This window comes from Wyeomyia smithii, chromosome 2 (assembly GCF_029784165.1).
Source record: "Wyeomyia smithii strain HCP4-BCI-WySm-NY-G18 chromosome 2, ASM2978416v1, whole genome shotgun sequence".
In the NCBI taxonomy this organism is placed as follows: domain Eukaryota; kingdom Metazoa; phylum Arthropoda; class Insecta; order Diptera; family Culicidae; genus Wyeomyia; species Wyeomyia smithii.
The window spans coordinates 123,438,345-123,454,112 of NC_073695.1; the positions used below are offsets into that span (position 1 = coordinate 123,438,345).

The window sequence follows — 15,768 nt, forward strand, 5'->3', positions numbered from 1 at the left end:
AGTGCAATGAGATCACAAATCTACCGTAGGTACTACATTATTGCTACAAAGCTGATATCCGTCAATAATCAATAAAATTTTTACCCCCTTGAATAAATTTGTTACGAATGAATTTAATTCATTATTCAAATATAGGAGAATGGTGGTGCCATTGTTCTAATGAATACTATAAATACTTTCAGCACTGTCGACTGACTTTTGAAGATCATCGTTTTATGCTGGTAAAAGAGTAATGACATGGCTTTACATTTTGGGTTTTTCAAGCCGTAGCCATGTCATTGAATGGAAAACAAGTTGGTAAAACCAAACATTTCGTGACGTAGTTCTTGGCGGTTATTTTTGATACTGTTATGAATTACTCACAATGCCAACTATATTGTGTGCTTTTATTAGAACTTGAAATATATATCAAGGATTCCGCGCCATTGGAAAGTATCAATATCACCGAACAATCTAGTGTTATCGAAGAGTTTTTCTTTGTTTGTCAAAATACAGACAAAACTAATTCGGAAAAGTTATCCCGAATGATCTATATACAAGCTATGAGTTCTACTATTCATACTGCGAAACTGGTGCAAATCAGCAATCACAAAATATAAACGAAAGAAGATTAACGAGAATAAAAAGAGCGAGAGCATACAATAAATAATAAACGACACTACGAATGTTTACGAAATCAGTGCGGACCTGAGTTTGACATGTCCGTCGTATTCGGCGCTGACAGTCCCTGTTTTTGTGGTTGATAGTTTGGCCCCTGAGATTTTACTGGTCCCCTTCTAGGCGTACGATCAGGATAATCAGGCACATTCACTACAGGAATTTCTAGCTGTGGATTACTAGAACAAGTATTTGCCGCATTGGCATCACCAACTGTGGCGTTTGTTGTTTGAAGTTTCGAGTCGATTGCCAACTTGCCACTGGAAATTTCACCTGCCTTTTTGAGGACCTGATAGATTTGATCGATGTCGTTTGTTTCTGTGGGTTTGGGATATAGTTACCAGGGTCAACATAAAAACACAATTTGAAGACTATATGTCACAAAAAAAATTACTGTTCCGTTTTTAGTATTAATTAAATTGGGAGAAGCATGGATGAATCCAGAATAAAACTATTAATGATAAAATGAAGGACAGTTGATTTGGTATACTACAACAGATGCTATCTACGCGATTGTTAGTTACATTTGCTAACGCTGTGCTGTGCATCACCAGGAACTGTAATTTCCTTTTCAAATAAATACTTCAAATAATCTTTATGTTCCTTATTTATAATTGATTGATAAATTTGATAATTTGCTTTGAAATCTTAATTTTGAAAAATAGCACTGAAAAGTTCTCGTAACGGCGCACAACTCAGTGGAAGCAATATATGCCACATCGAATACCGTTAATAGCAATAAATAACTTATGTAATCCCAGTGTTGGCAATTTTTCTGATCACAATCAGTATTTTAGAATTCATAAATACCAATGGAATAATTCTAATGAATGAAAAGTGCAAATGGGATTTGAATTGTTTCAGTGTGCAAACCACTCAACATTGTGGCTGGTAATTGATGTTATAATTAAAAAAAAACACTTACTTTCTTCTTCTGCTTCTATGCGATTTTCGATTTCCGAAGTACTCTTCTGGCGTCTGAGCAGTTTTTGTTTCACCTGGCATTTCGGCAGCTGTGGTGCACAATCGGCATGTACATTAACCTTGCAAATTCTGCAGCGGAGACCTTGTCGCGTATGACCTAGAGCAGATAAAAAGAACAGTTTTGTGAGGAGGTCCAATGTTCAACACTGCTGGAGCTGGTACTATGTATTGCTTTTTACAATTAGAGTAAGTTATTTAAAAGAAGCTTGGACCTGCCAAATGTATTTTTTAAATTGGAGTGTTGTGTAATTCTATTTTAACAAATAATAAAATCGAATGAGAAAGGCTGGGTCTCGCCGGTAAGTGGATTAATTTGGATTTTTATAGTTTGGATCATTTTTTAAAACCTTATTCTAAGATTTAATAATTTTCTTTTAAACTTCGAATCTTTCATTGTTTGTAAAATAAAGGGTATATATAAATAATTATAATTGAAAGAAGTAGGGGTACTGGGGGTAAGCCCGGCACTGAGGGTAAGAGCGTCACCCCTAGGATTTTACTAGAAAACGCTAAATAACTGTGTTTTGTAATATGTGAAGTGTTGGTATTTAATATTTTAGACATTTTAAGACACATCGAAGCCACCGTGAAACGTCAAACGTCAAAATAATAGACAAAACATACGCTACTGCAGCTAATGCGTAAACGGATGTAATTTTTTGTGAGTGGAACTTAAGCTTTTATTCATTTGAAAAGACTAAAATAATTTTTCGTTGCTCTACAATTTATTGCCTGTATTGTTAGCAATCACAGGAATTCGATCTGAAGTTAATTGAAGCGATAAATTTGTAGAAATACTCTTTAAAAAAATGTGTGCTGTCGGGGTAACACCGTCACCCAGTGAGTGGGGTAAGCCCGACATGGTCTGAGGCTAGTTGGATGTTACTGACATATATTTCTCATCTATTATCGATGTCTCGCTGATAAATAAATTAAATAATCGACTTAGAACCATGCACTCAAGCTCTTCTGTGATTTATGAATGATTCCAAGGGTTATTAGAGGTGTCAAATGAACTGAATCAAGTCACAAAACTGACGGCTTTCCCGGTGGTATTTGAAATATGCTCCGGTGTGGTCAATGTGATCCAGGCTTCAATGAAACTAGTTAATAATATGATTTTAAGTGCCACATGATAGGCTTGCCGAGTATCAAATTCTTTCATTGCTTATACATAATGTTCACCGGAACTTGTTCTGGCAATCTGCCCAGAACCAGCTAACCGACAACAATCAAATTCAACAGTAACATACAGAAATGTAAGATCTCTCATTCGGCGGTTTCCGAATTCAAATTGGTTCAGTTAATTCGAGTTAATTCATGAACAAACTTAGGTGCCGGTGTTACCCCCAAGGGGTGCCGGTTTCACCCGCACTGATTGCTAAACGTCGTTTTTATCTTAGTTTCAAAACTTCACTATTCCTTCTAAAATAACAGTTTGAAAGTACTGAAAACCTTCATATCTTGTAGAAAACAATCTGGGCAATGATTCTGTGAAAGAAATATAACAATATTCGCAATCAAGTGCTACCAAAGAATCATTTTCCTTAGGGGGCCGGGCTTACCCCCAGTACCCCTAACAGTTTCCAAAAAGCATAAAACTACCTTGTCTCTTGGTCTCGTAGATGATTCATGAAATAAGATTCCTTGTGCGGGGAAATGCTGCGCATAATCAGAGATACCACAACTATTTCGTGTAAATCCGAAGAATGCATGGATTTTTTTTATTAAGGTAAAATTTTGAATAAAACAGTGCAAACGACGGAAGTACATAATTTTATCTAGAGTAGATAAAAAGAACAGTTTTGTGAGGAGGTCCAATGTTCAACACTGCTGGAACTGGTACTATGTATTGCTTTTTACAATTAGAGTAAGTTATTTAAAAGCAGCTTGGACCTGCCAAAGATTTCAACTCTCATGTCAAGGAAAAGGTATATTGATATATTTCGGAATCGTACCGTTTTTGTCCGCATAAAATGCAAAATAACATTTCTGTCATATTTTATGTTGTAAAGTAAGCAATGTATGTGTTTTTTTCGAGAAAAATTAACACTGGCTGCGGATGTCATTTAGACTTAGAAACAGGATCCTCTTCAGAAAGTGATACAATACAACGCTTCGACTACGAACTATGAAGTGTACCGTGAAGACGCTTGAAATAGTCGCTTGCTGGAAACCACATTCATGTTTCACTTTTTATACCGATCCATTGCACAGAATAGATATTTTAGCCTTTCTCCTGGAAAGGTATAGCAATCACTAAAAAAAACTGAAGGTATGAAAGTGCTCCGGAGGGCCGAATGTCGTATATCACTCGACTCAGTTCGACGAGCTGAGCATTTTCTGTATGTATGTGTGTATGTGTGTGTGCGTGTGTGTGTATGTGCAACTTTTTTTTTCACTCACTATTCTCAGAAATGGCTGGACCGATTTCCGTGAAATTAATTGAAAATAAAAAGGTCTAGTTGTCCCATAGGTTGCTATTGAATTTCATTGTAATCGGATTATTGGTTTAGAGGTTATGTATCAAAATGTAAAAATCACGAAACATCAATATCTCAGAAACTATTCAACCGATTTTAACAAAACTGATGTCAAATGAACGGGCTATCTTCAGGACCCTTAACTTTTAAATTTCACAAAGATTAAACATATGGTTCAAAATTAATGTAAAGAAATATTTTCCAGAGGCTCTTTAAACTCACTCACTTTTCTCAGAGATAGCTGAACCGATTTTCATAAAATTAGTCTCTAATGAAAGGCCTAGTTGTCCCACAAGTTGCTTTTGAATTTCATTGTAATCGGTTAGTAACTTTGACCATTATTTATAAAAACATCAAATCACGTTATAAAAGCAAAGCATATACCAAAGACTGCTCACTGTGCTCACTGCCGACTGTGAAAATCACGAAATTTCATTAACTCAGAAACTAAACAAACAATTCAAACAAAACAAGTGCCAAATGAACGGGCTGCCCTGAAAACCCTTAACTAATGATTAAACGTGTGGTTCAAAGTTATGTATAAAAGATATGTATAAGAGAAGAAAATCACGTTTTGAAAAGAAACATATTTCAAAGACTGCTTAAGCTCACTCAATTTTTTCAAAACGGTTGGACCGATTTTCACTAGCTGGGTTCAATTGACCAAATGAACTTGTCTTTAAACCATCATAATGTTTAAACATGTGGTTTAAAAGTTATGGAAAGAAAAGAAGCTCGGAGACTGTTTAAAACTATAGCAACGATCAAAATATGTGGCCTCAACATTTTTCAAATTTGATGTTGTACTATAACCAGATTAGGCAGAATTTGGCCTTTTTAGGATGTATTTCGGCAACCAGTGAAGTAGTCAGGGAGACTGCGGGTTCAAGTCCCGTCTGGATGCGGTATATTTTTCCCAATCTGTATCATATTTTCAGTTCGCTTATTTTTCGCTTACCCGACTGCCTGCCTTTAATGAACTTTAATCTTAACTGCCAGGCATGACTCAGACTGGCTTTGGTCTCGATCACACAGGTCTATAAGAGTTATCAGCGTCAGCTGACTTCCCTGTCGGTGATGAGACATTTCTTTCAGTCGCATGAATAACACCTGCACAGCAGTGTTTCAAATTCAGCTGAAATTTTCAAGGTGTATTTTTTAAATTGGAGTGTTGTGTAGTTCTATTTTAACAAATAATAAAAATCGAATAAGAAAGGCTGGGTCTCGCCGATAGGTGAATTAATTTGGGTTTTTATAGTTTGAATCATTTTTTAAAACCTTATTCTAAGATTTAATAATTTTCTTTCAAACTTCGAATCTTTCATTGTTTGTAAAATAAAGGGTATATATAAATAAATATGATTGAAAGAAGTAACAGTTTCCAAAAAGCATAAAACTACCTTGTCTCTTGGTCTCGTTGATGATTCATGAAATAAGATTCCTTGTGCGGGGAAATGCTGCGCATAATCAGAGATGCAACAACTATTTCGTGTAAATCCGAAGCATGCATGGATTTTTTTCATTAAGGTAAAACTTTGAATAAAACAGTGCAAACGACGGAAGTACATAATTTTAACATAATTTTTAAATGAAACCGACGGGAGAATTCCCTTTTAAATTTATTTAATAAATTTACCCCGGGATAGCAATCTGAAAAAATCCGTTGATCTCCGTGGATATCTTTAAAAATCCATACATGTTGTCTACCGATCCGTATCGAAACAAATCCGTAGATCTGGCAAACTTGGTGCTGATCCTTGTTTTGCGAGGGAGTTTGCGTTTTTATTGCCCTCGATACCACAGTGTCCAAGTATCCAATTTAAAAGTACTTGATTATTGCGGGATAGCTCCACTAGTACCAGAGCCGAATTGGGGGGGGGGTTCCCAGGGGGCCCAGGCCACCGCATTAAAAGACAAATCAAGAAAAAAATAATCTTTTCCCAAGCAAAACCCGAATTTTAAAAGTCTTTGATCCTCAATAAGAAAACTGGCTTACCAAGCGGTTTCAAAGTCAAGAGTTTTTTTCCTTTGAATGAAATGAGTTATGTGAATATTTTACACTGTCATTTTTATGTAGATTTTACGTGATTGTCATTTGAGTTCATCATGAACTGGTGAGATGATTTATCGTGTGAATCTTATTCAGTAGACATATGCATTTCATGTGAGTTTCACGTAAAATTTAACTACCGGTAAAGTGAAAAGCATTTGATTGTCTGATAGGTTCTACGTTTAATACAATGTATAATTTTCAATTGTGGTTTCTCAAATTCTTTAGAGACTAGGAATAGTTTTCATAAATTATCCAAATATGTTGCTTGATAAGTCCACGGGCATGCAAAATCGCCAATTCGTAAATGAATTAAACGACATACAAAATGGCAAAATGATACTGCGACATTCGTTGGCGATCATCACTGTTAGCTCCAACTGTTTATGTTCAAGAAATTTCTCGCAATTTGAACTGAATCTGTGTGAAATCTCGATGCCGGATTCTTATGGTCTTTCTAAAGCTTACTTATTGGGAAGTCATCGAAGAATTCCTTTCATGTTCAAAGACTGAATCAGACAACAGCTTCGCCATTTTGATTTCTGTGTATTTTCGCATGGAGAGTTCACGCGATACTTCATTCTGTTTGACTTGCCAAGTTAACGTAGATGCTACGTGATAAAACATAGTATGCGTGTGATTTTCACGTAGTTGTTATGTTTGTCACATAAATCACGCAAAGTGACAGAAAATGAACAAGTACAGGAAATTTCACGTAACAATAACGTGAAAAATGTTTTGCTATCTATTATTGTGTTCTTATGTGTACTTTCGGTCAGAAATTAGTTTCACTGCGGCTATTGTGTATAAATCCGTTAAGAAGAAACATATTATTTACATATCAAAAGCCACAATTATTGGTAGCTTTTGGCATTCAAGATTATTTAGTCTATAAAATTGTCAAAATCCAACACAAAAGTTATTTCACTGATGTAACAGCTCAAAAATACGTTATTTAATTTAGTCTTGATGAATAAACAATTAAGAGAAATACAAAAATACAAAAATAAGAAAAATAGCTAAGTAAAGGACTGACCGACAACGGCTAATGATCATTCCGCGTCGAACACTCGACAGAAACGTGCACGTCCGTGCACGTGGTCGTTCTATTACAATCCGGTCCGTGTGTACGAATAGCCAAACAAAAGAGTGTATTATTCGCGCTAAAGGCCAACTAGATTGTGAGTTGTGTCGCTACGTTCTGTACCCGGCTCGCAACTTTGGCTGTATTGGTGCAAAATACCAGCTGCAGTTTTGATCTGTGCACAGTGAATAGATCTTTCGAGTTCAAGGCCATCAGTTGACAGTCGAGTCGTGTCGCTGTGCTGAGTGATCTCACACCCGGCTCACTGCTGGTGGCTGTATTGGTGCTGCTGTACTGGTGCTGCTGGCTGCTTTGGGTGCAGCTTCAAACGATCGGACAACCACTGCTGGAAGGAAGGAGTAAATAGGTACGTGTTCTTGTCGGCGCTAGTGCGCTAGTGCGCTACATTTAGCGCGATGGATATAGATCCCTCGCCTCCCGTGCCACCATCCCCGTACCCCCCTGACCCTGACCCTTCTGTTACCCCCTCCCCTGTTCATTCTCCAGTCCCCCCTCACCCCAGGCTTTACCCGGACGGATCTCATCAGGGCAGCTATACTGTTTATTTTCGTCCAAAGGCAGGAGTGAATTCCAAGCGATTAAACATACTACAAATTTCTAAAGACCTGACGAAGGGGTACAAGGCCGTGACCGAAATTTCCAAGGTCCGACCTAACAAGCTCCGTGTCGTGGTCAGTGATCTGGCACAGGCCAATGCTATCGCTTGCTCTGAGCTCTTCACACGCGAGTATCGCGTTTACATACCCGCACGAGACGTGGAGATTGACGGTGTCATAACCGATTCGAGTCTGTCTGTCGAGTGTATCCTAAAAAGCGCAACCGGTTGCTTCAAAAATACCGAAACACAGGCGAAGATTTTGGATTGTAAGCAATTGCGATCCATGTCTCTCGTCGGCGGTAAAAAAGTTTACACTCCGTCAGACTCGTTTCGCGTTACGTTTGCCGGATCTGCACTCCCTAGCCACGTCTCGATCGACCGGGTTCGTCTGCCTGTGCGATTGTATGTACCCCGTGTTATGAATTGCCTGAATTGTAAGCAGTTAGGCCACACAGCCGCCTACTGCTGCAATAAGGCACGATGTAGCAAGTGTGGGGAGACTCATGCGGAAGATTCTTGCAGTGTTAATGCTGGAAAATGTATTCACTGTGGGGAAAACCAGCATGAGCTCTTCACATGCCCGGTGTACATGCAGCGCAGAGATAAAATCAAGCGGTCACTTAAGGAGCGTTCAAAGCGTTCTTATGCTGAGATGCTGAAGAAGACCGTGACCACTTCCACCATAACATCGAACCCCTTTGATCTGTTGTCCTCTGATGAAACCGATTCTGACGATTCATCAGCGGGAACATCTTATGCCAATCCTGGGGAGTCTAGAAAGAGGAAAAATGTTCCTTCTCCTAAACTTCCCCGTAAAGGTCCTAAGATTTCCCAAAGTGAAATGAAAGTTACAAACAAACCATACAGTGCTGCGGAAAAACCGAAGCAAACTCCTCCTGGGCTTGCAAATTTAAAGTCCCAGAAGGAGTTCCCAGCCCTGCCAGGAACATCTAAAACCCCAGTTGTTCCTTTTGCACATCCAGTTGATGAAACAAACTCTGGATTAGTGAAATTTTCTGACATTGTGGACTGGATTTTTGAAAACTTCAATGTACCCGATCCAATTAAAATTTTTCTTACAGCATTCCTCCCAACAGTTATATCATTTTTGAAGCAGTTGACTGCCCAATGGCCCCTCCTTGCAGCGATTGTATCCTTCGATGCCTAATTCAACTGCGTATATGAAGGATTCTATCTCTGTCTTACAGTGGAATTGTAGAAGTATTTTACCAAAAATTGATTCGTTTAAAGTTTTGATAAATAAAAAAAAGGTGCATTTTCCCTTCGTGAAACTTGGCTTACTTCAAATATTGATCTCAACTTCCATGATTTTAATATTATTCGCCTTGATCGAGACACCCCATATGGAGGAGTACTTTTAGGGATTAAAAAGTGCTATTCTTTCTATCGTATTAACCTCCCCTCGATTCCAGGCATCGAAGTTGTCGCATGTCAAATGACAATACAAGGTAAAGAGCTTTGTATTGCCTCAATATATATTCCTCTCAGAGCACAGGTTGGGCAACGGCTGCTCTTTGATTTAATAGAACTTCTTCCCTCGCCACGTTTGATTTTGGGAGACTTCAACTCTCATGGTGTGGCTTGGGGTTCTCCTTACAATGATAACCGCTCCTCTTCAATCTATAACCTTTGCGATGACTTCGACATGACTATTTTAAACAATGGTGAAATGACACGTATCCCGAAACCTCCAGCGCGCCCAAGCGCTTTGGATCTATCCTTATGTTCGACGTCGCTACGGTTGGATTGCACATGGAAGGTAATCCTCGATCCTCACGGTAGCGACCATCTGCCTATTCTTATTTTAATTACAAACGGGTCAACTCGCATGCGACCAATTGACATTCCGTATGACCTCACACGGAATGTCGATTGGAAGTTATACGAGGAAATGATTTCAAAAGCGGTCGAGTCGATTCAACATCAACCACCACTTGAAGAATACAACCTCCTCGCGGGCTTGATTCTCGACGCCGCGTTGCAAGCCCAAACGAAGAAATATCCCGGCGTAACGATCAAAGAACGGCCTCCCACTCCGTGGTGGGACCAAGAGTGCTCCGATGTCTACACGCAAAGATCCGACGCGTTTTTGGCCTTCCAGAAGGGAGGTATACCTGGCGACTATTTACGGTATTCGGAGCTTGATACCAAGCTTAAAAGTTTGGCTAAAGCAAAGAAACGCGGATATTGGCGTCGGTTCGTGAACGAGACGTCGAGGGAGACATCGATGAGCACTCTTTGGAACACAGCCCGAAGAATGCGGAATCGCATAACGGTCAACGAAAGCGAGGAGTCTTCAAGTCGGTGGATATTTGATTTTGCCAGGAAAGTATGTCCGGACTCTGTTCCTGAGCAAAACATTGTTCGCGATGCGTCTCCGGGCCACGACGCGATAGAATCACCTTTTACGATGGCAGAATTTTCAGTTGCCCTCCTGTCCTGTAACAATAACGCGCCTAGGTTAGATAGAATCAAATTCAACTTGTTGAAGAATCTACCCGGCAATGCCAAGAGGCGCTTGTTGAACTTGTTCAATAAGTTCCTGGAGCAAAACATTGTACCGCAGGCTTGGAGGCAAGTGAAGGTGGTCGCCATTCAAAAACCAGGGAAACCAGCTTCTGATCACAACTCTTATAGGCCGATTGCAATGCTATCCTGTATCCGGAAATTGATGGAAAAAATGATACTCCGTCGTTTAGACCATTGGGTCGAATCAAATGGTCTACTATCAGATACTCAATTTGGCTTCCGCCGTGCCAAAGGGACGAATGATTGTCTTGCGTTGCTTTCAACAGATATTCAGCTGGCGTATGCTCGCAAAGAACAAATGGCGTCTGGGTTCTTGGACATTAAGGGGGCTTTTGATTCCGTTTCTATTGACATTCTTTCGGGTAAACTTCACCGACAAGGATTTTCTCCAATTTTGAACAATTTTTTGCACAATTTGTTGTCCGAAAAGCACATGCATTTTACGCACGGCGATTTGGCAACTTTTCGCATTAGCTACATGGGTCTTCCCCAGGGCTCATGTTTAAGCCCCCTTCTTTACAACTTTTATGTAAATGACATCGACGAATGTCTGGCAAATTCATGCACGATAAGACAACTTGCAGACGACAGTGTAATCTCTGTTACAGGAGCCAAAGCTGCCGATTTGCAAGGACCATTGCAAGATACCTTGGACAATTTGTCTGCTTGGGCTTTACAGCTAGGTATCGAATTCTCTCCGGAGAAGACTGAGATAGTAGTTTTTTCTAGGAAGCATGAACCTGCTCAGCTTCAAACACAATTAATGGGTAAAACGATTTCTCAGGTTTTGGTACACAAATATCTTGGTGTCTGGTTCGACTCTAAAGGCACCTGGGGTTGTCACGTGAATTTTCTTCGTACAATAACTTTTTCGAATAAATAACGAATTTTCTTCGTACAATAACCGGACAATGGTGGGGAGCCCACCCAGGAGACCTTATAAGGCTTTACCAAACAACGATACTGTCTGTTATTGAGTACGGGTGTTTCTGCTTCCGCTCCGCAGCAAACACACATTTGATCAAACTGGAGCGAATACAATATCGTTGTTTGCGTATCGCCTTGGGTTGCATGCAATCGACCCATACGATGAGCTTGGAGATCTTAGCTGGAGTACTACCATTGAAAATCCGCTTCTGGAGCCTGTCTTCTCGTATTCTAATCAAATGTGAGGTCTTGAACCGTCACGTGATTGACAATTTTGAAAGGTTAATCGAACTTAATTCTCAAACCCGTTTTATGACATTGTATTTCAATCACATGTCCCAAAATATTAACCCTTCTTCGAATATTCCAAATCGTGTCGACTTATCAAATACTTCTGATTCTACTGTGTTTTTCGATACATCCATGATAGAAGAAACTCGTGGAATCCCGGATCATTTACGCGTGCAGCAGATCCCCAAACTTGCTTCGGTATCTTCAATAACAATTGAACCGTCTCCCATAAGCTCGATAATCCTGCTTCTGTTTACGTCACAGAATTAGCTGCAATTCAGTACACCCTAGGGATTATAGAAAAAATGCCCACGGACCATTATTTCATCTTTACGGACAGTCTCAGTTCCATTGAGGCTCTCCGATCGATGAAAGATGTTAAGCACTCTCCGTATTTCCTGGGGAAAATACGGGAACATCTGAGTGCTTTATCCGAAAAATCGTTTCAGATTACCTTAGCGTGGGTCCCTTCTCACTGCTCGATACCGGGTAATGAGAAAGCGGACTCTTTGGCTAAGGTGGGCGCAACAAACGGTGATATTTATGAAAGACCAATTGCCTTTAATGAATTTTTCGCATTTGTACGTCAGAATACGATCATCAGTTGGCAAAATGCTTGGACCAGAGGGGAATTGGGAAGGTGGTTACATTCCATAATCCCCAAGGTATCGACGAACCCGTGGTTCAAGGGGTTGGATGTAGGTCGGGATTTCATTTGCGTGATGTCCCGGCTTTTGTCCAATCACTATAGATTTGACGCGCATCTTCGTCGTGTTGGGCTCGGGGAAAGTGGTATCTGTGCCTGTGGTGAAGGTTATCACGACATAGAGCACGTTGTTTGGTCATGCCCTGTACACCGTGACGCCATGTCTAGATTAATAGCTTCCCTGCAGGCCGAAAGTAGGCAGCCGGCTGTTCCTGTTCGTGATGTCTTGGCGAGCCGTGACCTATCCTACATGTCCCTTATATACGTTTTCCTGAAATCCATCCACGCCCCTGTTTAGTCCTATCCCCTTCCACCTGCATCCAACCAAACGACAAGAACACGTTAAGACCCCGGATCCGGAAACAGCAATCAGACCCGCACGATACTCTCAAGGCCCGATGGAAACAACCCAATATGCCAGTCCGTAATATCTTGGCCCAGCATCAGAACAAATTTAATATGCTGCTTACCTATGGCAATGAAAACCATCAAACAGCAAACCTGTGCTTTTAATGCAAAACATTCTAGCTTTAAGTTAGATTTAGTTTCAGCTCGTAGTCGGCAGCGAGGATAAAAAATTTGCTTTTAGTTATTAAGATACTTTAGAAAGTAAGCTACCAGATATAATTGGCGCCGTTAAACATTGAGTTGTATTTGTGCCGTTTCAAATAAACTATAGATGAAGAAATAAAAAACGGCTAATGAGAATTGCTCAGTTTTGTGAGAATAAACGGTTTTTCGTAAAAGTGACACATAATTATGCCTGATTGTAGAGACTGTACTGTTAATTGTGCAATTTGCTTGACAATAACGCTTTTGCTGGCTTTTTAGCTAGGAATCATATATTTTGTTGTTTACACTAAGACGGGAAATGTAAATACAGGGAATCGCACTGACATAATTCAAAGTTGAAAACGTGATTTTAATTGACATAAAATTTCAAATTCATACGGTCAATTACAGGGTCGTAGCTATAGCATGTGTAAGTATATTAATGTAAGTTTATATTGTTCGTCTCGAGTGACGGAATAACCTAGTTCGCTTACTATATATTAATAATGTAGAGCAGATTGCTATTATCCATTTTGCCAAAAACCGGGTTTCAATCAAACACACGGGCAGATAGTGAACATTTATATTGCGTAGCATATTATATCTTTTTACCAGTCTTACTGGAAGCGCATTCAAACTGTCATTCAGCTGTTGAATATTTAACTGCCGTTTACTCTTTTCATGTAAGTAAAAATAGCAAGAGTAGCAACATTACATCGTATACCAACTCTCACATCCTTGCATCAACTTCATAGGGCTAGCAAAGCTTCTCAGTCGGATGCATAAAAGATAACTGAAACAAAACCGCATTGTTGTATTGTTTTTCTAGTGAACTCATACTGCTGTCACATGATTGCTTTCCTGGCTGTTTTTTTTTTGACGTAGGACTATGTGAAGATAGAAAGAGACGGGCAGTAAATGGAAATCTAAAAATGCAACCGTGAAAAGAGTGTTCAGCTTTTGAGCGCTTGCTATTCTATTGCCGAGAACTCAACAGCTGGAGAATTCAGCGAAATGTTTCTAGAAGTTTGGGGCAGAATTTTTAACAACTTCGGCAATGTCAATAGGCACATGCTGGTTTACGGTAGATCGCAGTGGTTGGCACCGCTAACCGAAAATTTAGCGACGCTAATCGCTAAGTCGCTAACCAGAAAATTTAGCTCGTTAATCGCTAAACGCTAAACGCTAAACCCACATTAGCGGAACTTTCGCTAACCGCTAATCGCTAACTTCTTAATATGTAAATAGTCATATCGCTATATTTATTGCTCGTATTTTGTAAGATTTGGACCACTTTGATCTGTTTTGGTTAAACAAACGAAAACAATTACTTTTTAAAGCTATTTACAGTAAGAGGTTCACGAAACGGTATTCATATTTGATTTTGTAAAAACAAGAATAACAAAAGTTATTTAACTTGCACTGAAAAAAGATACTCTTAGGAATCAAATAAATCTCTTTTTGAGCGTCTTAGTAGAATGGAATTGAATATTGAGAATAGGTTATGTTTCCATTTAATTCTACTACAGTCCACATAAGCACTGATGATGGTTGCATGTAGCAGCCGAAATACGTGTCTGCGGACGGTATTCGATTGAGGGTATTCGATTTTTTGTAGTAGAATTAAATGGTTCTTGGTGTGCCAATAATTCAATCTAGACCTTGTGCTTGTTCTTCAAAATGCTCCTGTGGCTTGTACGATAACTAGAACTCCATTCTAGGGTAAAAAAACTGACAAAAGTAACTTTCGCAGTAAAGTATGTTCATCTTTCGAAACAATTTACGTACGCTATCAGCAATTCACAGTTTTTATAAATATTTCTATTGTCGCTTCCCACAAAATTTAGCGAGTTAGCGATTAGCGTTTCGAAGGCCAAAATTTTAGCGACGCTAACAGTTTCGCTAACCAGCTCAAAAATTAGCGAAATCGCTAAATCGCTAACTGAATTTTAGCGTCGCTAATTAGCGAATTAGCGAATTAGCGGAATGGTGCCCACCACTGGTAGATCGATATATTTGCTGAATGTTTGCCGGAATATATTGACATTTGTTAAAAACTTCGCCGAGCTCGATCAGCTGTTGGGAAGTTTGCTGAGATAAATAAAGAGTGTATATCTCCGTCATTGTTCATCAGATTCGCGAGATTTAAGCCTCAATCAATTTTAGAAATGCAATACCGATAAATGGGTATACAACAAGGATTATCTAGATCAACAAAAAAATATAACTGCTTTTTTTAACCCGCGAAGCACTATGCAGTAACACTAAACACTCGTACAGATGGCATTTCTTTGGAAAAGTCTAAGTGTTAAGTAGAAAAATATAATACTCTAATGATGTTTCTGAGTAACTCTAAGAAAAATTGTAGTAGCTAAACATGTTATTTAACACTATGTGATTAAGAGATCAAATATTTGATATCTTAATACAATTCAATAATCTTACATGGGCCTTCCCCAGGGCTCATGTTTAAGTCCTCTCTTATATAATTTTTACGTCAATGACATCGATGAATGTCTTGCAAATTCATGCACGCCAAGGCAACTTGCAGACGATAGCGTTGTATCCATTACTGGTAGCGAGGCTAGCGATCTGCAAGGACCATTGCAAGATACCTTAGACTATTTGTCTGGATGGGCTCTTAAGCTGGGTATCGAATTCTCTCCGGAGAAAACTGAGTTGGTCGTTTTTTCTAGGAAGCATAACCCAGCTCAGCTGCAGCTCCTACTAACGGGTAAAACGATCACTCAGGTTTTAGTCGCTAAATATCTCGGGGTCTGGTTCGACTCTTAATGAACCTGGGCTTGCCATATTAGGTATCTGACACAAAAATGCCAACAGAGGATTAATTTTCTTCGTACGATT

At 39.3% G+C, this 15,768-nt stretch overlaps 1 protein-coding gene across 1 annotated transcript in view; it reads right to left on the reverse strand.

Moving 5' to 3' along the window:
* Positions 1-15,768, reverse strand: part of LOC129725800 (uncharacterized) — a 181,548-nt gene that overhangs the window by 39,456 nt on the left and 126,324 nt on the right. The window contains 2 exon segments of the mRNA XM_055682025.1: positions 688-975; positions 1,583-1,738. Coding sequence (XP_055538000.1) covers positions 688-975; positions 1,583-1,738 — 444 coding nt within the window.